Source organism: Ambystoma mexicanum, chromosome 9 (assembly GCF_040938575.1).
Source record: "Ambystoma mexicanum isolate Mex_15411 chromosome 9, UKY_AmexF1_1, whole genome shotgun sequence".
Classification (NCBI taxonomy): domain Eukaryota; kingdom Metazoa; phylum Chordata; class Amphibia; order Caudata; family Ambystomatidae; genus Ambystoma; species Ambystoma mexicanum.
The window spans coordinates 970,088,411-970,112,623 of NC_090931.1; the positions used below are offsets into that span (position 1 = coordinate 970,088,411).

A 24,213-nucleotide genomic window follows, 5' to 3' on the forward strand; every position below is an offset into this window, starting at 1 on the left:
CATATATGTATCATATGGCCAAAATAACCGTTAGATTCAAACATAAACTTTGCAAATGATTATCCTTGTAACTGGGGTCGGAGCACCTTCCCCAGGACTAATTCAAGATTTTCCAAACCAAAGTTCAAAGAAAGAAAGTTCTGCTTTCAACATAACACAAAGTTCTTTTCATTCCACAAGTCTCGCTGGCACTTGAAAAGTCTTGTGATTAACCAGGATGTGTCACTCCTCGAAATACATGTCACAGTTCCAGAATTCTTGCTTGATGAACAAAAAGATTTTTATCATCACACTTCCAGTCAGTTTTCAATATAATTCCTCTTCTTTGAAAAACACAACTACTTGCACATCTCTTCATAAACAACAACGTTCTGTCAGGATGGTTTACCACAGTTCAACATTGCACATTAAATGGCATTGCCACTTTCCTGCCACCACAAACTTCTACCACATTGCAGTATTTTTCAAATGATCTTTATTATAAATTAGAAAGAGCAATATGGATTATTCTATACAACAACAATCAAAATATTCTTTATTCAGTGTAGAGCCATAACAGATCCTCATCAAAAATACATATAAATATGGGCAGCTTAAAAGTACAGTGTTAAACCAATATTTATTTTTGATAATATAAATGAAGCTATTCGGAAATAAAAACATTAAAATGATCAATAAAATATGACATAAAACAACGTCATCCGAATACAACGAATAACACCATTAGGATTCACTCACTGCCCCTTGCTAAAGAGGAGTTTTCAATGTGTTCATTTTGCAAGCAAGTATAAGTATTACCAACACAGGGAGAGGTACCTCACAGCCTTTAAAGTACTTTTAAAATGAAACATGCTAAGTAACTTTAGGGTGCGACTTTCTAGGTGACAGAAAACTCACAGCCCTTTATGTGTGTTGCTTAGATTGACACAGAAACAGTATAATCTAAACGCAATTGTTGAGTTATATACACCAATACTACATCATCTCTTAAGTCTTTGGAGCCAGGCACGGTAGATAAATGTGGCCTCTAACATGACAACATCCAATTCTTGGGTAGAGGTCAGGTAACTCAAAGCGTCACTGGCAGTCGTTAGGCTGGCCGCCCTCAATATGGACTTCAGATGTTGAGACCTCAAGCACTTAAGACTTGGACAAAAAAACTAATATGATAAACTGTCTCTATATGTGAGCTACATCATGGGCAGAGATCTATATGGTATCCGCCAAAAATACAGACTAGAAAATGCTGAATGAGCATTTACTGCGCATTCAGCATTTTCAACATTTCTGACATCCATTACAGCGGCCAAGCGGAGCAGGAGATTCAGGGGTGTCTCATGCTCCCCTTGGTCGCTGTAATGGCTGTCGGGGTTTGCGGGTGTGTCCCCCGCTTCCATTAGGTGGTAGTGGGGGCAATAACGAAAAACAAGTGTAAAAAATAAAAGGACCCTGCGGTGCCAGTTTTGACTCACGTTAGCGGGAGAGAACTGACGCTGCAGGGATAGAGGACAGCCGACGGCACACACAGAAGTGTGCCGCCAAAAAGGTAAGTGGGGAGGAGGATGCAGATAGGGGGATGTGGGGAACAAGTTATCTATGTGAGCACTGCACCGTGCCGTAATGGAGGTCGACTTTTTTTGGTTGACATTATGGGAGGCGCAGTGATCCCATAGATCCGATCTACACTACCACAGCCCCAAGATTTTGTATACGTGGCCAGCCTTAATGTGCCCATACGAAAATAAAAATATAAGGTACGCACATACGAAAGTTCGATGTAATCTAAGTATGCTTCAAAACCAAATTCAAGCTTCCTTCCAAGATATTTCTCAGCAATTACAGTTTGTAGCAATTAGTAACCATAATTTGTCTTTTGTAAGAGATTGTAACTTTCTTGGCCCTGATTAAGGTTTGTTGATGAGCTCAGGGTGCCACCAGAGATCTTGCTCCTTAAAAATGGTGAACATTTTCTTCACATGAATAACCCATGGTAGACTCTTTCCTCCAATCAAGCTAAGCAAGAGAACAATAGCACCCTGATATAACTCCAACTCCTGATTACACTACAGCCTTAACCAATAGACAGCTGGTTTCATCTTTATTTCGCTAGCAACTGAAGGAAAGCCAACCTCCTTATGAATAAGGGCATTTGGGGTCCCTCGAGATGGGAAAAACAATGTTTTCAGAAATAGATTTTCTGTTTTAACCAAGTCTGGGGTACTTGCATAACCCCAAATGTCTGCCCCATAGGAGGCAGACAATTTAGCCTGCTTCCTATATAGTTCAATTGTGCGGGAAGTAGCTCTGCTGCCAAGGGACGTCATTTGGGTGTAGCCAATGGTAGCAACTGCTACCCCTGGCTCCCCCACTGCAACCCCTAGACCTGTCCTTGCTACCCCTGGGCCAATGGGCAAAGAGGCAGTGCCAAGAGCAGATGTCTGTGTGGATCTGCGTGAAATTACTGAGTTGAAAAGTCTGACCACCATAAATCTGTTTTTTGTGTGTTTTTTTTTTCTTTCTTCATTTTTTGCATACATATATTTGGGGGGAAACCCCCCACACTCCCCCACCTTACACCTATACATTTTTATTAACTTTACCCACCCCCACATATACATATGCGAATATATGGGGGTCAGACTTTTGGTGGTAGGACTTTAAATTAGATCATTTCATCCTAACCCATCTGTGTTGTAAATGCAGCATTTTTCACCTGGAATCTAGGGGCCTCATTACGAGTTTAGAGGCAGCCATGCCCTTAATAAGGCATGGCTGCCTCCAAACTCAGGTCCGGGTTCCTTAAATGAGGAATTACCGGGCCATTCCAACCTTGGAGGACCCGGTAATTCCTCATTCAATGTACCCATCCCCATTCCCATTTGAGCCCCCATAGGGCTCAATGGGAATGGGGAGGGAGCTAACAACGGGCCCGTTAATAACGCAAGGGACGTCTGGTCTGTCCTCGTAATAGGGCGGAATGGGTTTTATGGCCCTGGCACCTTTACCGGTGCCGTTAAACCCATTCCGCCAGGGTCCTAATGAGGCCCTAGATCTCATTAGCTGGAGAAATAACAGGGATGCAGGAAAAACCATGAAGCCGCCATCACTAACAGGTTGGCAGTCCATTAGTGAAGAATGCCAGAATGGTTGGGTTCAGAGGCGGGGCTGTCTGTGCAGGTCCTACCCAGTACAGGAAATGTATGGGGGCTAGATCTAGCTAGTTGGAAATGGAGCAGACAGCACAGCATGAATGAAAATCAGGTAAAACCAGCAGGCTGCCGCTGGACTTGGGGAATTACTGGGGCATTACAGCCCCGGTGGTCCCAGAAGCCAGGCGCCGGAAAAAGTAACTCCCCATTCCCATTCGAGTCCCATGGGACTCAATGGGAATGGGGAGGATGGGAGCACCGCCACTGTGTGCAACAGTGCCGGTGCTTCCGTCAAAGTCTGCGTGCCGGTGCCGTTCCGCCCGCCAGGTTGGAATTGGCGCGTTGGACAGCACCAGCCCGCAGAACTTGGAGTGTGCAGGTCTGAGAACAACAGTGCCGGTAGCTTACCGGCACTGTTGTTACCGGACCGGCACACTTGTAATGAGGCCCATCGTCTTGATCTTTGAAATTCAAGAATTGATACGGGGCATTGACTGCCTTGAAGGGAAGAACGAACAGAGGAGTGAGGGAAACATCTTAGGGTGAACTTTGAAGGGTGGCATTGTGGGGCTAATTGGGGTGGGTGCAGGTGGCAATTGTGTGGAGGAGGGTGGCAAAGCAGAGGCCATTAGCTAAGATTTGGGAGATATAGACCAGTCTGCCCACACACGAGTGAAATGCCCACCGGAGCGAAGTGAAGGATGCCCTTCTGGCCCATGAGATGGTGAAGAGAGATGACCAGGAGAGAGGGAGACACTTTCTGCTGCAAGCCACTACAGGCAGTACAAATACCAAATGCCCTCCTGCAAGCTCTAGGGATTTTATTGAGATGCACCCCGGTGTACCTGAGGAAAGATGCGCGGGCTTTGCTGTGCCTCAGCCAAATGGCCCCGAACTGGGTGGATGGATCCTGGAAGAAACCCCTTTGGGGAGGGAAGGGGAAAGGGAAGCCGACGAAGCTGACCAAGTGGTTGTGATCAGCCCATCCTTTGTTTTAACAAACAGGTCTAGTCTATTAAGTTCAGAAGGAACGCTGGGACACAACAGTGTTAATAGTGCCAATGAAGGGCCTCCTAATACTATGCATACGAAAAGCTTCAGAGTAGATCAAACTAAAACTAGCAATAGAAAATCCGCTCAGAATGGAAGGATGACTCTCTACATTGCAGAGCAGTTGCTGCACCACCAACCTGTGTACTGAAAACCACAACGAATATGAAAGTTAGTCCATCACAGTGTAATCCTATTTCACAGTGAACCAGTGAGCTTTGGGAGAGTTTTGATCGCAATATAGTGATTGACTAGCTCAAACTTCGCAGACATATAACTCCAGGAAGTATTCCCAGACTTCTTGGAAGAGGTCACCATTGCATCTCGCAGCCATGGTCACCCTCTCCAGAGTGGCCAGGTTGGATATCTCAGTCAGCCATTGTTCACTTCCCAAGGCTCTTGGTGTCTTCCAGTATTGCAAGACAATGCTCGTTCCAGCAGCGATAGCTTATTTAACCTTCATCTTCTCTGATGGTATGAGCGGTCTGTATTCCTACATGTTTTTGAAAAACACTGTCTCCGCATACTTTTCAGTTCAGGCTGGTACACACATTGCAGTAGAGAACAGATAGGTGGGAGATGGATGTGACACAAAGCCTGTGGGTGTTTTTTGTTTATTTAACCACCTATTGAGCGTCCAGGGTCATGCTAATCCCTATGGCCATTCCGAGCCACTACCTGCCTCTACCTGCCCAAAAAACACCATGCTGGGATTTTTGTGCTAGTACTATCAAGAACTAGCATCACAGGTTGTGTTGTATGAGACCTGCCAGTGTTATTTCTAACAAGTCCTCCAATAGTTAATGGGGTTATTTACACTGTACATGAGCTCCTGGTATAATACTAATGTCTTAAACAAGTGTACCTTTAGCCACGTGGATTATAAACACTCTGAGTGTCTTTGCATCTGTTCCTTGCACTAAAGTCCGTTTAAAACAAGCATTGGCAAAGCCAACAGTTTTGGCATGTGTATAGGTATTGGATAGTCATTTGCCAGCCACTGACATCAGAAGTCTATCCACTCTCACCCTTTTCCAGCTGTTACCATCTTGGTATTAGGTAGCACCATTGAGACAATGCCTGGCAAATACCTGACCGACATCGCTACAAAAGCCAGAACAGTGGTATGGCAACCAGTCACTAGACGCTTCCTTCTCCAGATGTCGCCCCACCAGCACGTGACATTAAAGTTATGCACTGTGCACGTTAATTTCCAAGGTCCCTTGATTTGGCTTTTTTAAAGATAAGTAGCACAGCTGTCTTTCAAAAACCGCTTGTGACTTCAACCATCTTCAGTAATTTCTCAAAATGCCTCTTAATGGTGTTCTAATGACTGGCCTAGTTTGCAGAGGATTCGTGGGTGCACTGTAGCTTACTTGATCCATCCGATGTGTCTGTGTGTGAAGTACTTTTAGATGTGTGTACCTGCTCTCCATTCCCTTCTTGCTCTTGAAGGCTTTTAAAACGTCTCCATTCACTTCCTTTAGGGGGCGCTATATCCAATATGTACAGCATCATGGCCGCCCGCTACAAATACTTCCCGGATGTGAAGGTCAAAGGAATGGCTGCGGTTCCCAACTTGGTCCTCTTTACCTCAGAGCATGTATGTTTCTTATATTGCACTCTTTAGAGCGTCCTTTACTGGTAATATTTGTGTAAAGCATCACGCGAGCACCGCCCTTAAGTTCAATGCCTGTCCCTGGTGTATTGCAGAGTCACTATTCGATCAAGAAAGCTGGGGCAGCCCTTGGATTTGGTACAGAAAATGTGATATTAATAAAATGCAATGAGAGGTAAGCTGGAGATCCACATTATTCTTTAACGAATGCATGTTTACAATATAATGTATGTGTACACATAGTCTAATACTCCGTTGAAAACGTGCCTCTAAAATCTTTCTGCTGTAGTAAATATTTTTATCGTGTGGTTTATCGTTCTTTTCATCCGTTCCTTTTTGCATTTATTTCCAGGGGGAAAATAATACCAGCTGATTTAGAAGCAAAAATTCTGGCAGCTAAGGAAAAGGTGTGCTTGTGTGTGTATGTTATTCGTCAAACTAAGTTATTACTGAAGTGTGTATTTTACATGTTATATGTTCTCTTTAAGTGCCCCCTTTATGTTCTGGAGGCTTGGGAAAAGTCATGTGAAAGTGAAGGTCTCCGTATTGTACACATACATGCATTTCTTATGTTCTCTTTAAGTGCCCGTTTATGTTCTGTAGGCTTGGGAAAACTCATCTGATAGTGAAGGTCTCCATTTTGTATACATTCTTGCATTCCTTTCATCTCTTTAAGTGCCCGTTTATATTGTGGAGGCTAAAAGGCACTCAATTCAAAAAAGTAAATAGAAGGCCAAATTACTCAAACCTTTGTGATTGAGCCCTATTGCTCACCATAATTCAGATAGACGTCAAATTACATATGAGCGTGCATATAGCTCCTAAAAGATTACCCGGCTGCAGACATCAGTCTTCCAGGCTCCATGTTATGGATCTATGTGATCACTTCGAAAATAAATACCGAAGCCCAAAACACTGATTTCTTTTCTTCTTTAAACCCATTCCGCTGCATATATATGCGGGGCAGACCCCCTGCAGCTCCCCTATACCCCCCCACATTTATTATCATCCTAACCCACCCACATATATGTACGCGGCGAAATGTGGCATTTTGGGCTTCGGTATTTTGGCCCACGCAATAATGGGCTGATACCCTATGTTAGTAAACCTTAAGTGATATTTTCTATCACTTCATTGATGTAAAGACTGGAGGGGGTATCTGTACTTTTGCCCTGTCTATGTTAGGGTAAAGGCACAGAACAACCCAGCCAAGGCTCTCAATTTGGTAGCAATGGACGAGCAGCCAGGCTTAAGCTTTCAGGAGGTGATGTAGGTTGGTTCTTAAGTACAGTGTCTCCTCAAAGCCCACAAAGGAATATCCACACACTATGTTTGGTTATAACACAGCTTCCTTATATAAAATAAGTCTCAGTAATATATACATTTAAATAATAACACTTTGTACTTTGGCAATACTTATTCAAAGAATGGCAAATATATACACTCTATGTGGTACCACACAATACTTATATTCAGTAATAGATGCACTAACTGCAGACAGTTTAAAATAGGAATGTGAATTCTTAAGTGAGGTGTAACAGCATAGATTTGGGAAGAAAGGCAGGATAGTTATGAGCAGTGGCAGAATGCTTTCTTTAGACTAGATACACAATTCTGCGTGAGGATCCCCCCACCTGGGCTACCTGTAACGGAAAAGTATATTATCTTGTCTTTTACAGCCCAGTCCAATAATGTTCAAGAACCTTATACTTTCTTTTAAAAGGTTCTACCACCCCTAAGTAGCTGAGAGGCCACAGGTGAACAGGATCCAATATGAATCTAGGACCCCTCTAGGTTACACCACATTCCTTACACATAGCTTCCATGTACACTAGACATGAAGTTAGATCCTCTGTCAGAGATCCCCTCTTTAGGCAATCCAACTCTGGTAAAAATGCCCAGGTGAGCCTTGGCAACTGCCTTGGCTGTTATGGTCCGAAAGGGTATAGCCTCAGGGTACCTGGTGGCATGATCTACCAGTACCAGGATGAACCTGATGCTGGAGGGTCTAGGGGACCAACAATTCTGATGCCCACTCTCTAAAATGGTGTGCCAACCACTGGCAAAGGCTGCAGTGGGGCAATGACACTGCCTCCAGTCTTGCCAGACAGCTGACAAGTGGGACAGGTCTTGCAGTGAGCTTCCACTTCTACTCCCATTCTGAGCCAATAGATGTGGGCTGAGAGCCTTTGCTTTGTCTTCTTGGTCCCAAGATGACCAGCTAAGGGCACCTCATGTCCCAACTGCAAAAGGAAGGGCCTGCATACATTGGGTGCAACCAACCTCCTGACTGCACCAGGTTCCGGCTGAGTGGGCTCACTGTACAAGAGCTCACCCTCCCAACACATCTTAAAAGACCTTAGGCACTCCACCTTGTGCCTGGGCCTGGGCGTGCTTTCTTAGACCCTCAAGAGAGTGGCATTCTCTCTGACCCTTACACAAATCTGCCCTAGAGGGCCCACCTTTGGCTAACAAGCACTGGAGGTCTGGTTGATCCTTTGGGGTGAGTACTTCTCCCTGAGGAGGGTCCTCTGACTCTTCTCCCTCATGATTTGAGTCAAGGGTCGCCACTGGGCCTAGTCCCTCAGGATCTGGGACCACAATGGGTTCTGCTGAAACAGCTGGAAGAGAAGGAGCCCTCCTAACAGAGGTGGTCTTCTTAGCCTTGGGTCTCCCCTTTGGCTTGGTTAACGGACTATCAGTCAGACCCTGTTTGTCCTGTGACCGAGAGACTGCAGCATCAGTCAGGGAGAACCCATCAGAAATTAACCCCATCCCTACTAAGTCATTCCCCATCAAAATGTTGGCAGGTACATTGTCCTGAACCAGGACAGAAGCTTTGCTGTCTTGTCATCAATCTGAATGGTGACTGCGGCTACACGAGAACCTTTGGGAGGCCCACCAGCTAACCTGGTGTTTCTCAGAGGAGCACCTACATAGTCCTCTGGCCTGAGCAGGGTCCTGTCCACCACTGTCATGCTAGCCCCAGTGTCTCTCACGCCAGTGGAAGGCTGACCATTAATGAGGACACTTCTCACAAATCTATGTGTATTCTGTGGGATAGTAGCCAGTACTTCTGAGTACTGGTCCCAGCCCCCAAGGGACACTAAGGAAATCTCTACAGGAGCACCAAAGGTGATTCCTGGAAGGGAGCGGAGGACAGTGGCCTCCACCTCAGGCATAGAGTAAGAGTAGGTAAGACCTACAGCTTGGACACCAAATGCTTTACCTTTACACTTGGGGTAATCCTTTCTGTGGTCCAAGGCCCCACAGTCCCAAAAGGTGGCAGGGATGTGAGGGACTGAATTGGATCCACTGGGAGCCTGCTTTGCAGCAGGAGCACCAATACTCTTACTCCCACCCCCATGAGACTTAGCCCCACTAGATCTTTGGACCTTAGAGGGAGAATGTTTAGGTTTGTTCGATTGTGGCTGCTTCTTGGACTCCTCAGCCTTCTGAGGTGTCCCCTTCTCCTTGTTCTTGTCCTTCCCACTGGGATCCTCAGGGGACACCCTGTGGGAGACCCACTTATCAGCCAACTTGGCCAATTTAAAGGGGTTCAAGATATTCTGGTCAGCAATCTACTGATGCATCTCTGATGAACAAGCCTCAGAAAAAGAGGTGAGACAATTCAACAAAGGACTTGGCTTTGTAACCATCCACCCATCCCCTCATATTCATATGTGCAGCACTTGCCCAATCAACACAAGACATAGTCTCTCCCTATACCCCTCAATCTCCTAAGGTACAGGGCAGGTGTCTTGCCAAACTTGGCAACAAAAGCAGATTCCTTACACTCATACCGACTTCTTTCTTCCACACTCAGATTCAGAATACAGTCATAACCAGTCTGATGTACTCCACTTAATAAACACTTAGCCCAATCTCTATGGTCAACATCATGGATACCACAAATCATCTCAAATGTTTCTATCCATTGGAGGATATCGGACCCTCCTCATACACACCAACCAAATCTTTCATAAACTTGGTTGCAGGAGATCTGACACTCTTAACTGGTTTGGCTGAAGTTTCCACCTTAGGTTTCTCTAGCTGGAGTCTTTGACGGTCATTATCTCCGTTTTTGAGTTCAAGGTCCCTATCTTTGAGTTCAAGATCTCTTTTTTTGAGTATAACTTGTTGTTCCAACTCCTCTTTCTTTAACTCAGCTTCAGTCTCTAACATTGTGTATTTGAACTTCATCCTTAATTAAGCAATATAACCCTCGCGGCGGGGGCATTACCGACTCAGGTAATGCCCCGGGGCCCTTAGGTAAGGCCCCGAGCGAAGCGAGGGCCTTACCGAAGGCCCCGTGGCATTACCTGAGTCGGTAATGCCCCCGCCGCAAGGGTTACATTGGTATTAGTACCGCGGCCTGCATTATGTGCGTGACCAGGGCACTATAAGCGTTTTTTTTTGTCCCGAAACGCTGCAGCGTTTCGGGACAGAAAAAACAAAACAACCAAGAAAATGGCCGCCTCCATGGAAAGGGAAAACGGAGTCCGTTTTCCCTTTCCATGGTGGCGGCCATCAGGAGCAGACACGCTGGGAACACTTGTTCCCAGCGCGTCCGCCCCCGAAAAAGGATCAAAAAGAAGGTAAGTGGGGTTGGGAGGGCGGGAGTGGGACGGGGGAAGAAAAAAAGAAAAACGTACCTGCATCCCCGGCGGGGGACGAGGGAAGCCTCCAGCCGTGTGGAGCTCCGAGTCTCTACACGGCTGGAGGCTTCCCTCGTCCCCCGCCGGGGATGCAGGAACAAAAAGGTAAGTTGGGGGGGTGGGTGGGAGGGTGGGAAGAGAATATAAAAAAAAGACTTACCCGAGTCCTTGGCGAGGGGCAAAGGAAGCCTCTCAGCCGCGGGGAGGCTCGGAGCGGGGATGGCCCTGCTTCGAGCCTCCTCATTGGCTGATGGGCTGCCACGCCCCCCGCCGGGGACAAAGGCCATGGAATCCCGACGGAGGGATTCCCGGCCGGTAAGGACCCGGCGAGAGCCAATCAGAATGCGTGTTGCATTCTGCTTGACTCTCGCCGGGTACTAATAAATCAAGTTCCACAGAACCTTCCTGAGAAACAATGATGGGTTCTGCAATAGAAGTGACAGGAGAGGTGGCAATCCCATTGGCAACCTCTGTGACTTCACCAGAGGTAAGGACCCCATCAAAGCCCCCGCCCCTCATTTTCATCATGAGTATCACAATCTGCCTGGAAATCCACACGGGCAGCTATAAGCTCGGCCCTAGACTTATCTTCAAAAATCTATTTCTCTCACTTCACTAGCACTCTGGAGAGCCTCTAAGCTCAAGCTCATCCTGGTCAATTTACCATTTGCAATGAAATAGTTTCCATTATTTGTAGTGCAGTTATCAGTATACACCACTAAATCGTAAAATAGTAAAGAAGTGTGGATATTTTATAGTAGCTAGGTTAAACACAGTGTCTTAAAACCAGTGATCCCACCGCTGCCACCAGTGTTAAGACTGGAGGGGTTATCTGTACTTCTGCCCTCTATATGGTAGGGTAAAGGCTCATAACACCCAGCCACGGCTCTCAATTTGGTAGCAATGGATGAGCAGCCAGGCTTAAGCTATCAGGAGGTGATGCAGGCTGGTCCTTAAGTACAGTGTTTCCCCAAACCCTGCAAAGGAATATCCACACACTATGTTAGGTGATAACGCAGCTTCTTTACATCAAGCAAGGTTCAGCAATTTTATACATTTAAATAATAACACTTTGTACTTTGGCAATACTTATTCAAAGAATGGCAAATAAATATACTCTATGTAGTACCACACAATACTTAAATTCAGTAATAGATGCACTAACTGCAGACAGTTTTAAATAGGCATGTGAGTTTTTAAGTGAGGTGGAACAGCATAGATTTGGAAAGAAAGGCTGGTTAGTTATGAACAGTGGCAGAATGCTTTATTTAGACTAGATACACAATTCTGTGTGAGGATCTCCCCATCTGGGCTACCTGTAATGGAAAAGTAACTTATCTTGTCTTTTACAGCCCAGTCCAATAATGTTTAAGAACCTTATACTTGCTTTTTAAAAGGTTCTACCACCCCAAATTACCTAAGAGGCCACAGTTGAACAGGATGCACTATGAATGTAGGACCCCTGGACTACTCCTGAGGCTAGAAGATGCTCTTCCTCGTCACAGTACCTTTGGTGCCTTGGCAGTGGAAGTGGCAGAGTTTCTCGGTTTCACTCGATGATTCCCTCAGAGGATGGACCCCTCTTGGTAGAAGGAGCCCCTGGGATGCTTAGTCCAAGAAGAAACATGGCACCAAAGTCTTTCTGAAGTTCAGCAGTTTTGCTCTTTGCAGTGCTGTAGTTTGGTCCACGATTTCTCTGACTGTAGAAGTCCTGGCAAGATGAAACTTGTGGGCTCCTTAAAGGTGTGGCAGATGAGAGTAAGACCCCTGCTGACTTTTGATGACTTCTGGTGGCGACAGGCATATAGGTCCCTTTCGGTGTCGGGTTTCAGATTTACGCAGTTGTCCGACTTTCGGTTTTTCGGTGCTGCAGCCACAGCACGAACCTCTGGACGGCTTCTGGCAACCTGGACTCAACCATTGTAGTAGACCTCAGACCTTCACCAAGTCTGGAACCTCAGGACGTCTTTGTTAGCTTCTGGTGGTGGGAAACCCACTGGCGGACCTTCCTCTCCAGTCAGCGGCTTTGTACTCTCTCCGACAGGAAAAAGTGGTCATTGATGATGGCAAGGATGTCCTTTGAAATGTTCTTAGGCAGTTTGGAAATTTCACAGCTCTGGGTGTCCAGCAGCACTATGCCAGTGTACCCCCTCTTCTCGGCGGTAGACTGCAATGGCTTCTAGCAGTCATGAAACGCACCTCGGACCCTGAGTGACATCAATGGACTTTGACTCGAGATGTCCGGGCATTTCTCTTCAGGACTCACAAAGACCCCTTCTACGGACAGCAGGCATACAGGACTGGCTTGCAGGGCACTTCAGATGCAGTGTGCACAGTGGTCCCTCATAGCTCGGGGAGAGGTCTCCTTTGCAGGTCCTCTCTGGATCAGTCCTTGGAAGAACAAAGCAACTTTTGGCTTACACAAAGACAATGCAGCAGCAGACATCTCCAGCTGGGCTCCAAGGAACAGCTTATTCTTGCTTCAGCTTCAACTTCAGCTTCTGAACAAATTGGTGAATGAGAGGTCGCCTGTTATACACATTGGTTCCCATTCACTCAGGCTGAGCCAGTCTGAGTCATTCAATCATGTAGAAGGGCATTCACCCAGACACCCATAACAAAGAATGTGGATTGGGGTAAGTACCTAGCCTTTCAGCACACTACCCTGCATTCTTGTCAGTTAGTCAGGGCTGTCTCAGTCATTGTATCACACACATAAACCAGACGCCCATAACACAGAATGTGAAATCACTTCAGACTCCATTCACACAGTCCCACCCCTAGGGTGCACCCACAAGACACAGCCCCTGGGAAGGCTCCAGTCAGTCTAACTGGAGGCAGCCGCAGAGCCATATGTGGCATTTCCACCCAATAGCCAGTCAGGAGGAAGGCACCAGAGCCAGGGCTTCCCATGACTTAAGGAAACAAGGTAAAAGGCAATAGAATCAAGAGGTCACAGGAGCCATCTTGCCTTCCTGCGGGAATCCATTGATTCCTGTGGCAGGGCCTGGGTCTCCCAAAAATGGAGGACACTCAGAGTCACTACCAAGTCAGCAAGTAGCTGCCACCAGCCCACACCCTGCTCTGTGGGCAACACACAGGTGCCCAAAAATACACACAAGGGGTACAAGGGTGAACCCCCACCCATGGGTGCCATAAGGGTATTCCATGGGTGTAGTTCACCAAAAGGAAAACACGAAGAGCTGCATTGCCAGATGTCCAGGCTGGACCTCAGTGGCTGAAAACATAGAAAAAACACACACACAGAAGTCGTAGGACAAGGACTAAGGGGCCCTGTCCCTCCATAGCATCACAATTGATTTAAACATTTGTGCTCTTATTCTGCCAATCAGTAACTAGAGTGTGCACAATGAGGTGAGATGCTGGTTTCCTGCATCTCCCAAAGGATTAGATGCTCAGCGTTTTCAGGAAATCTACAGGAAAAACTGTAGTCTGGGTTTTTTAACTAAAATGGTGGCACACCTTGCTAATGAAATAGCTTTCTAAAGCTAAACTTGGCCGTGAGTGTTCCTTATCTAGAAATGTGTATGCAATGGTACACTCCATTGTGTAGTCCACCGAATACACTACCCGAATACATTTAAATTGTTTATTTCTAAAACTAAGAACAAAGGTCGGCCGTAACATGTGTAATGAACGGGTTAATGTCACTACCAAACTGGGTGTGTCTTATGCATGCTGTAAATTACACCCGTAATTTGATCTATTCACAGTGAAAACACATATATGCCTGAAAATGCAGGCGTGCATGCCTGTGATGTAAACGACGTGATGTACTGGGTAAGTCTAAAAAAGAGGTTTTAAGGTCCGAATTAAGGACTTTTAAATCCCTTTTTAATTCCTCCTAACATTTCAACTCATTCTTTTTCTCGGGTTCTTTTGTCACTTCCTGTGCACATGCCGGCAGTTGGTGCTCTTCTATTTTGCGACATTGGACCACTTGTGCCTAATTAGTTATAAAGATAAGTGCGGGAAATGAATATGCAAATGTTGTCAATGTTCATATTAATTGCACCATAGGGAATCTTTCCCTGACACACCGTTAGGGATATCCTTTTTAGTTTTGGTTGTTAGGTGGACCTTGAGCACCACCTGTAAAATATTGAAATGGATTGGGGATAGCAGGGAGATGGGATGCAAAGAGGGATACAGAGCTTGTGGGTGTGGTTTTGTTATTTACCCTCCCATTGACTGCCAACGGCCATGCTAATCCTTATGGCCATTCCCACCCACTACCTGCCCCTGCCGCCCACAACTCCTCCTCCTGGGATCTCTTTGGACTAGCTCTATCAAAAGGTAACATCAAACTGTACGCAGTGTGGGGCTTGCCAGTTATTTCAAAACTGTCTTTTGAGAGGAAGTGGCTTTGTTGCAGCTGTAAATGTGCTACTGGTGTAATAAAAGTGTCTTAACCAAGTGTGCTTTCGTACAGTTGATTTAGAAGAAGTATGTGAGTTCTCCCATCTGTTCCTTGCACTGACAGTCTTTTAAAAACAAGGACTGGTAAAGCCAACAGGTTCGGCTCCTGTTTCAGTATTAGATAGACGTTTGTCAGGCACTACTATCATATGTCCAAACTCTGAGCCATTTGCACCTTTTACCATATTATGGCAGTGCCTACACAAAATCCAAAACAGTTGGGTTTGTCAATACCTGTTTGCAGATGTGGGAGCAAGTTACGGTGTACACGTAACACATGTCAGCATAGCTTATCCGAGAACAAAGGCATGTTCTTCAGGCCTAGTTTTTTTTGTGAATCGCTTGAAGTGGAACTTACATGTTCATGAATTTTGGACGTTTTCCTGCCAGGCATAAATCGCACTGAGGTTTGGCAAACTGTGAATTCGCCCATTTCGACATGCCAAGGGTCTGTGGTATGTGAGTCGTTGGCACTGTTTTTAAAGTTTTCCTGATCATAGAAATGAAATGTGCTTCCTTTCCAGGGTCAAGTTCCACTGTACGTGAACGCCACCGCAGGAACTACTGTGTATGGTGCGTTTGACCCTATTCACGAGATTGCGGACCTGTGCGAGAAGTACAACCTCTGGCTGCATGTCGATGTGAGTAACAGAGCAGGGCAGTTAGTCGAAAGCCCATTCGCGCAGGAGAGCATGCAGATTGAAACAGGCTGCTTTATATCAAACCCCTTCAAATACAGCCAGGGTTATCTCGCTCTGTACTATCACATGTAATGCACACGTGTTCCAATCAATCAAGGCCATTAGTGGGAGCCCCGCCAGGCATGATTAAGCACTTGAAAGCCAGACATCCATAATACATGCGAGTTAGACAACCATTGTTAATCTCTTCCTGTTCATAAAAGAGTGCCCTGACCAAGGAGAACCCAATCCAAGTTCCGTGCCCAGGGGACTACCATGAAGGCACACGGAGGGCACATCCTACAACACGCCTGCACCACGCTAGAGAGAGAGTGGCACTGGGTGGCATTCACGCTATGCTGCACACACAGGACATCTGTGGATCCAGCACAGGTGTGCACATCAGTCCGCTATCCCACCAGGAAAGGTGCACTGCATGGGTGCAGATCGTACTGAGATGTGTCCCACACGACGCGCCGTGAAAGGCGCATTCACACTCTTAATGCCCATTCGATGGGCAAAAGTGAGGGAACATATTTTGAAATTCCTTGGGACATCATCGGCAGCACCCCCACAGACATGGGCGTTGAGTAGCTTGACACCAATGAGAAGGAAACAGGTGGTGTTTGCTTTTTATTGGTTTAGCTACTTCTTGCCCACCAGCAGGCCCGAATGACTGTGTGACTTGCCTGCTACTTTGCATGTCCTTACCATGGGCTGCTTGCCTCCTGCCCCTGGGGGGCAGGACGGGGAGGGGGAGGGGGGCGACTATTACTGCAAGTACCGGAATGGGGTCTGCTGGCGCGGACTCTGGCAGGGCAATTGAGCGCCGGGAGGGGGGAGATGCAGGGAGATTGACCAGGAATTAAGAGTAGGCTACCCTGTGTCAATGCTAGTTTGTAAAAGGAGTATTAAACCTTTCAATAATCAAATGAGAGCAGCCTGGCTCCTCCACAGCACGGCTGTTCTCTAACATGTATGTCTGATTTCTTACAGGCTGCGTGGGGAGGAGGGCTGCTAATGTCCAGGAAGCATCGCCATAAACTGGACGGGATAGAAAGGTACTGGCAAGACTTTCCCTTACAGAGACTGTTGTACTGTCTGCTTGTGTTTCCGTTTTTTTTTTACAGGTGTTGTATAGCTCTATTAAACATCTGCCACACCGCAATGGGACTGTGAGCAGTAGACATCGTGTCTTTGCGATGCATTATACCTCTAGAGGCAAAGCCCTCGGGTGCTGAATCTCAGCAGAACGGCAGCTTCAAGGCGCTTAATACAATGTACAAATAGGCCGACTATGCAATCATTCCATACAATGCATTCTATGGGCCCGATTCGTGGAACATTTGCCGGGTTGAAAGGGAATTTGCACTGCTGAAAAGTGACTTTGCACGACACTAACACTGATCCATGGAAACGGGCAAAGTCCAGGCAAAGTCATTTTGTACTGCAAAGATGCCAATGGGCCTCATTACACAGAAGGCGGTAAGGGTTAACGGTCACCGGTAATGGTACCGGTGACTGTTAACCCTTACCGCCTTACTACGAGGTCCCTTTGCGGGTTGGTACTTTAACGGCTGCTTTAGCAGGCGTTAAAAACCAACCCGCAAAGGGACCAGGGTGCTAATTACGGTACCGCAACATGCGGTACCGTAATTAGCACCTTCCCCATTCCCATTATGCCCTATGGGGCAAAAATTGGAATGGGGAAGGGCAATGGGGGAAGGGGGAATTACCGCCCCACCAACCTTGGAATAGGGCGGTAATTCCCCTTTCCTCCAAGGCGGTGCTGGTATTTTACCGGCATGGACCAAGGTGCTAACAGCACCTTGGTCCACCGCCTACCATGTAATGAGGCCCCATGTGCTGACTTTGCCCGGGCTTTGCCCAGCAAAAATACACTTTGCCCGGTTCCATGAATCAGGGTTAGTGGCAGTGCAAAGTCACTTTCCAGCAGTGCAAATTCACTTCGAACCGGGCAAATATTCCATGAATCGGGCCCTATATCCTCAGAGGGGTATAGTAGAGGCTATGATCTGGCACACACAAGAGGAAAACCTTGAACAGGTGGGTTAGCTGCAGGGGGGTTCAAATGTATGCTTATATTTCACGTGTCTCTGATTGCTGAAAACATGATATGAGAGTTTTTGTAATGTCCTGCACTGTACCAAAATATTTGTCATTGAAGCTTACACTGGTTAGTAATATAGTAATGATTTTTATCAATTAAGAAGGAATAGAAAAAGGATTCATTTTGAAACTCTGATATTATTTTTATAAACTTTTAATGTGAATCGAAAGACAAAAGTCTAGTTAAACATATTATTTTGAAAGAGACAAAACTCACATATTAAGATGTCTCTCTTTGAGTTAAACATACGAATATAGTGATGATTCCTTTGTACGGGCTCCAGTCTAAAGATAAGCATATAATGGTAACATTATGGCACAAACTCCAGCCTACACGTGTTTCACTCTAGAATGAGCTTCTTCAGGGCAATGCAATATCAATAAAGAGTGCTCTTTGCTAGTTTTGTCAGTCAATTTGAAATCATAATTTAAAAACTATTTTTAAGTTCCAATGGCTTGACATAATCCCCTCTTATTGTTAACATAACATTAAGTCAAGTTAACAGTAGAAATGAATATCGACAGGATTGTATTAAGATTTTACAACAATGTGGCGAAATCAGATGTAAATAGATAAAACATTAAATGAAAATAACGAATGTGCATATATATTTGCAAGATTTGAAGAAGCAACCAAAAGGTTGGTTAACAAAGCGAAACAAGAATTAATGTTAGTACCAAATGATAAACAGATGGACAACAAAGTTTAATGTCCATAGTCTTTTCTATCTGATAGATCAGCCAAGAGTCTGCTCTTCCAACTACTCTGACCTGTTGTGTGCATCAGGACTCTTTTTTTTGGCTCCTACCTTGTATAATGTTTATACAAGACCTGTTTTTAACTTATTAGACAATCTTGGTGTCAAATATACAAATTATGCCGACATACAGACATTTCTCCAACTGACGGGTGTCTATGATCATGACTCTAGGGCCATTAATTACTCTACTCAGTCTTTCAGTCGTGGATGGCATAGAATGCCTTAACACTTAATGATACCAAAACCGAGCTATTGGTCTTGGATACTGGGATTCGTTTCAGGAAGATGGCCAATGACTATACTTCCTTTACTTTCTCAGAGTGTGTCATTTCTGTGGCATCAAAGGTTAAAACTCTGGGAGTAATCCTGGATGTAGAGTTGGCGATTAATCAGCACACTAACTACCTCAGATCCTCTTGTGCTTCTTTTCTCAAGCTTATCAGGCAGATCGGTCCTTATTTATCGGATCATAACTGTGGTATCCTCCTAGCTCATGCTATCATTGACCCCAAGATCGATTATTGTAACTGCCTACTTGCTGTTGCCTCACAATCTAACCTGACTAAGTTTCCGGGTTATGCAGAATGATGCTGTGCGAGCTGCTGTTGGTCTTAGGCTCTGTGATCATGTTACAAGGCTAGGCGCCTGTGGCACTAGCTGCCTGTTAAGGCACGGATCTCTCACAAGATACTGGCTCTTACTTGCTTGCATGGTGCGGGCCCCATTTATCTTTTGCGTCGCATCAGCTGTGCAACTGGTCGCAGAATATTGTGCCCGAATTATGATCACTGTCTTGAGCTGAGTCGCTCCAAACTCCAGCGGACCGGAAACACTATGTTTGATCACGTTTCCCTAATTCTGTGGAATTCCTTGCCACGTGGTGTGAGCTGCATCCCCCATCTGGACAGCTTTAAGGCTGCTGTAAAAACCGTCTAATTTGATACCTAGTTTCATTAGCACTGTTGTCTCTTTGTGCTTGTGTTTGTTTCCTTTGTTCCCCCTATTCTTGATTGTCTCTTGGACACTGAGGCCCTTGATTGAGCTGTGCTTTATAAGAAATAAAATAATAATATTAATAATAATAATTATTATTATTATTATAATACCTCTACAGTCTGGCATAGGCAGAAATAATATCCTATCTTATATTTATATACTGCTTGGTTGTCAAACCTCACCTTTGACGTCGGTTAAGAAATTGTGTAAATTGAGATTTCGGTAAACCATCCAAATGCATGTGTAGTTATCTAAGATGATCGTGGAAGCTTGGAATACATGTAATGGTGAAGAAGGCACTTATGGGGAAGTTTGGAACAAATGCAATCGCCAGGAAGGCAAATTGCATGACCCTGATAATGTCATACCAGATCCAACACCTCTGTGAGTCTGTAAAATCTTCTAGCGCACGCGCTTGGTCTGGTACCATTACGCTTCGGTCTTGAGCTTTGGTCAAAAGATTTAGTAGCGCTGTTGTCAAAAAATAAATAGAACATGTTTAAAGAAGTAAATTCTCTATGACAAGCCATTGCCGCTATGAGTGGAAGTGAGTGATAGGTTAGTAAATGTGAAGTTATCTTTGATATTGCATGCCCCCTTGTACTTTTCAGGGCCTAGGCTCCTATAAATCTACAGTTACATGAAATGTCACATTTCTATCCATAGATACCATCCCAGCTGCTAAATACCTACCATTACTGATAATGGGACAGGGCAACATTTTCCACTGGTCACCACTGATGTCCCCACAGTCCCTCACTTTGGCTCCCTCATTATAGCTTCTTGCATATGGTTGTATGTCCCATATCGCGTTTATCTCACCCTGTGAACATTCGAACTATATGCCCCAGAATGCACTCTACCTAATTGCAGCTTTCCCCCACACCGCTACAGTTCCCTGAATCCACTTTGTTTCCTGTGGGGCAGATACACGTATTGGATTACTTATTCCACAAAGCACAGACCTTCACCTGAGCAAAATGCCTCCACAAGACTGCGTCCCATATACCAGTCAGCCTCTCTCCAAAGATACACCTTAACGGGACTGTGTATCGCACTCTACCTCACACAGTGCAGATTCGCCCTCACCACACACAAGACTACATATCAAGGAATGCACATTATTCTATGTAAGAGTTGTCTAATCACAAGTCTCATCTCATCTCAACTCTCTCTCTTTGCTCTCATCAGTCCAATCTGGGTCCACCCGACACACCATAGCACAACTGCTCTGCTGTGCGTCTCTAACTCTTTGCTTTCTGTCCCCCACAGCAAGTCTTCATCTATTCTTCACTGTCTTGATCTTTCAGCTTCCTTTGACACTTTTGATCACCCTACATTACTTTCCACCCTCACTTCTCCTGGTTTATCTGTTAGCCTCCTTCACTGGTTTCCATCTCACCTATCCTCTCGCACTTACTCGGTATCTTGGGCCGGTCTTATCTCTACACCTCGCCCTCTTCTCTATGGGGTTCCACAGGTTCTGTCCTTGGGCTGCTGCTTTTCTAAATCTATACTATTCCCTTTACCACACTCAATCAGCCTTTTAACCTTTCATTCTGCTGATGACTCTCAGATCTTCTCTGTCTCTTCTTTCTCTGACTCTCTTCACTCTACTATTTCAGCCTGTCTCTCTGCTGTTCAGTCTTGGATGTCTTCTCACTTTCTTCATTTCAACCCATCCAAAATTAAAATGCTCTTCTTCCCCCCCTCCTCCCTGTCTCCCTCTGGCCTTTTCCACACATACCTTTCTTCCCTTCTCCCCTCACACTCCTAACCTTGGGGTCACATTTGACCCTTCCCTATCCTTCTGACACCATATTTCTACAACTGCCCATGTCTATCGCTATCATTATTATAACCGTGGCTGTATACAACCTTTCCTCTCCTTTAGCACCACTAAACATCTTATGTCTACTTCTATTTTCTCCCGACTTGATTACGTGTCAGCCCTGCTAGTGGGTCTTCCCTCTTCATATCTTACTCCTCAATTCGTGTCCTCTTTCCGTTATTCCTTGATCCTCGCTCACCATCGCTTAAGTCAATCTCTTTTCTTTCCTTTGAATCTTGTCTTCTTTTCCACTTTCTTACCATTGTCTTTAAATGCTAACATGGCCAAGCTCCGCCCCCCCCACCTTTGGTCTTTCGTATCACCCTATTCCCCCTCCTGTTCCTTCCGATCTGAACATCTGCATCTTCTCTCTGTCCCACAACCTCCTTGTGCACCTAGTCGCTTCCGCTCTTCTTCCCGTCTCGCTCTGAAACTTTGGAATGCTCTTCCCCCCGATATTCTTTCTTCTTTTTCACATTACATACTAGATTAAAGGCCCTTTTTCTGTCCTCTCTTTTTGTTGATTAACCTCTCTCCATTGCCATTAATTCCTGGAATTGTCATCTGCTTCATTTTTTTGTACTGTTTTGGCGTGAAGTACTCTATAAATACCAATAAAATGCAAGTGCAAAATACTTAAGGCACTACATACAGGGGTTATTCAGTCACATATGTCACATATGTTGTATCAATCTTTCATTAGGAAAGTCTTTTGCTCCCTGACTGCCCTGTGCACCAGCTTCCTTCCAGAGGCTCTCCCCAGGCTATCGCCGAGGAGTCTTATGTTCAGGTAGCTCTTCTAGTAGATCAGAGCCATGATTTGCACCGTTGGGCTGTGTTGCATGGTAAGGGGCCCCTGCAGGCTCCAGCATAACGGTGTGGAGGAGGCCCCTCAGTCACAGGCTTTGCACATGGACCCTTACCTTCTGGTGCAGGTGCTTTCTTCTGGCTTCCAGTCTCCAGAGAGAAGACACCCAATCCCCTGTTGGCTCTCTCTCTCCCAAATTACTATACTCCTCTGGACTCGGTCCCCGCACACATATTCTAGAACTGACCAGGCTGCACAGTTACCTTATCTGCCAGGCTGTTGCTGGAGTAAATGACATCATGGACTGATCTGAAACAGAAAGCCACATGACACCCTGTTAACCCTTTACTCCCATGAGAATCCTGACCCTCATTTCTGGAACCAGGGCCTTTCAGGCAGATAACATGCTTTACACTTTCTACCGACCCCGTATCTTTCCATAAGAACCTTTGGAGGAGGTGATTACACATGCCTAAGGATAAGTGGGAGCAACTGTGACAAGACTCAAAGAGCACAATGCAAAAAAGTAGAGGTGAAAGAAAGTTGAAGAACAGAAAATAAAAGATAAGCATGGAGGAACCCGCCATAAAGAGGTAGGCGTTTCATAATGCACTGTGCCTTGGGCTCTGCAACCCCACAGACCTGCCCATTAGCCCATCCATTCAGACTTTCATTGGTTGAGAACCACAGGGTTCACCTGGGAGAGGGATGAGATGGCTGGCGACTAGATGACCCATTAGGAAAAGGCAGGGATAGGCGGTGGGGCACTGTAGAAGGGAATGAATGCCTTCCTCCCTCTGTCTTGCCACCTTGTCACAGAGACCATTTCATGGAAGGGGACACACTGACGACTAATGGAAACTGGTCAACCTTCTGCTGGGATCATTTCACTGTTTTGGGGGGTTTCAGAGCCCTTGGGCCTCATTACGAGTTTGGAGGTAGCCATGGTGCTATTAGCACCATGGATGCCTCCAAACCGGGCTCCATTACCGGGTTCCTGCAATGAGGATTTACCGGGTCATTCCGACATAGGGCTCAATGGGAATGGGGAGGGAGGTAATAACGGGCACATAACAACTGGCCCGTTATTACCTCCCTCTTCCCCTCGCGGGACCCGGAAAGGACTTTTTGTTTGGGAACCTCATAATCGGCGCTCCCGTAATGAAGCGGGCCGGTCCCGTACCGGACCCCTTCATTACGGGAGCGCAAGGGTCGTAATGAAGCCCCTTGTCTTGCTGTTTTGTGTTGTCTTTTCTAATAAAATAGGTTTGGCTGACTGCAGGTAGATCCAAAATGTACAATATAGAACATGTCTTGTTTCCCTATGCACATGTATTATAGACAGAATGATCAAATAATATTTGTATGATAGATATCCATTATTTTACAGCCAGTATTCATGAGATCTGGATACAATAAACATATTCTTAGATGCCTACACATGTTTCACTCATAGAGCTTACTCAGGACCACATCAATTTTACAGATCCCCCAAGGAAACATCAGTTGTTTAAAAATCAGCAAAGAAGACAAAATCAAAAATGTATGTCAAATATGGAAGTTGTTGTTGGCATGTATATTATTGATCAACTGGGCATGTGTTCATGTCCTTTGTGACTGAGCAACGAGTATCTAATGTATGTGGTTTTTCTTTAGTGGGAAGCAGTAATGTCTTACTGTATTCCATCATGTTCACCCATGTATGTGTACGTTTTACCAATGCCTATTCTCCTTAGTATGCTGCATGTGATTAAAGAGATTCATTGGCATGTTCAGTTGCCTCTTAATACAACCACTGCAGTGGGTGTCATTAATTAATTTCCTTAACAAGCATATTGAATATTCACGAGTCTTGTTGTGGCCAGTAAGGGATCCATGTTGTCTGGGATCGTTAGGGGCTGTCTGAGAAGACAACCCCTAACAGGTAGAGTAAACCCGCAAGTGGATCTCTTTGCTCACATCTACAACTTTTATTTGGGGTTTGTTACATGAAGGCACCAAAATAAAAATGGAAGCATGATCTCCACACAAGAAAGGGCAGTGATTCCCGTCCTTGGTGTGGTTGGACCAGTTCCTCCCCTGAGAAACATTT

At 45.5% G+C, this 24,213-nt stretch overlaps 1 protein-coding gene across 4 annotated transcripts in view; it reads left to right on the forward strand.

The window, feature by feature from the left end:
• Positions 1–24,213, forward strand: part of GAD1 (glutamate decarboxylase 1) — a 356,368-nt gene that overhangs the window by 249,802 nt on the left and 82,353 nt on the right. For all 4 annotated transcript variants that reach the window (XM_069616186.1, XM_069616187.1, XM_069616188.1 and 1 more), the window contains 5 exons: positions 5,687–5,802; positions 5,913–5,992; positions 6,170–6,224; positions 15,440–15,556; positions 16,592–16,656. In XM_069616186.1, coding sequence (XP_069472287.1) covers positions 5,687–5,802; positions 5,913–5,992; positions 6,170–6,224; positions 15,440–15,556; positions 16,592–16,656 — 433 coding nt within the window. The remainder of the gene's footprint in view (positions 1–5,686; positions 5,803–5,912; positions 5,993–6,169; positions 6,225–15,439; positions 15,557–16,591; positions 16,657–24,213) is intronic.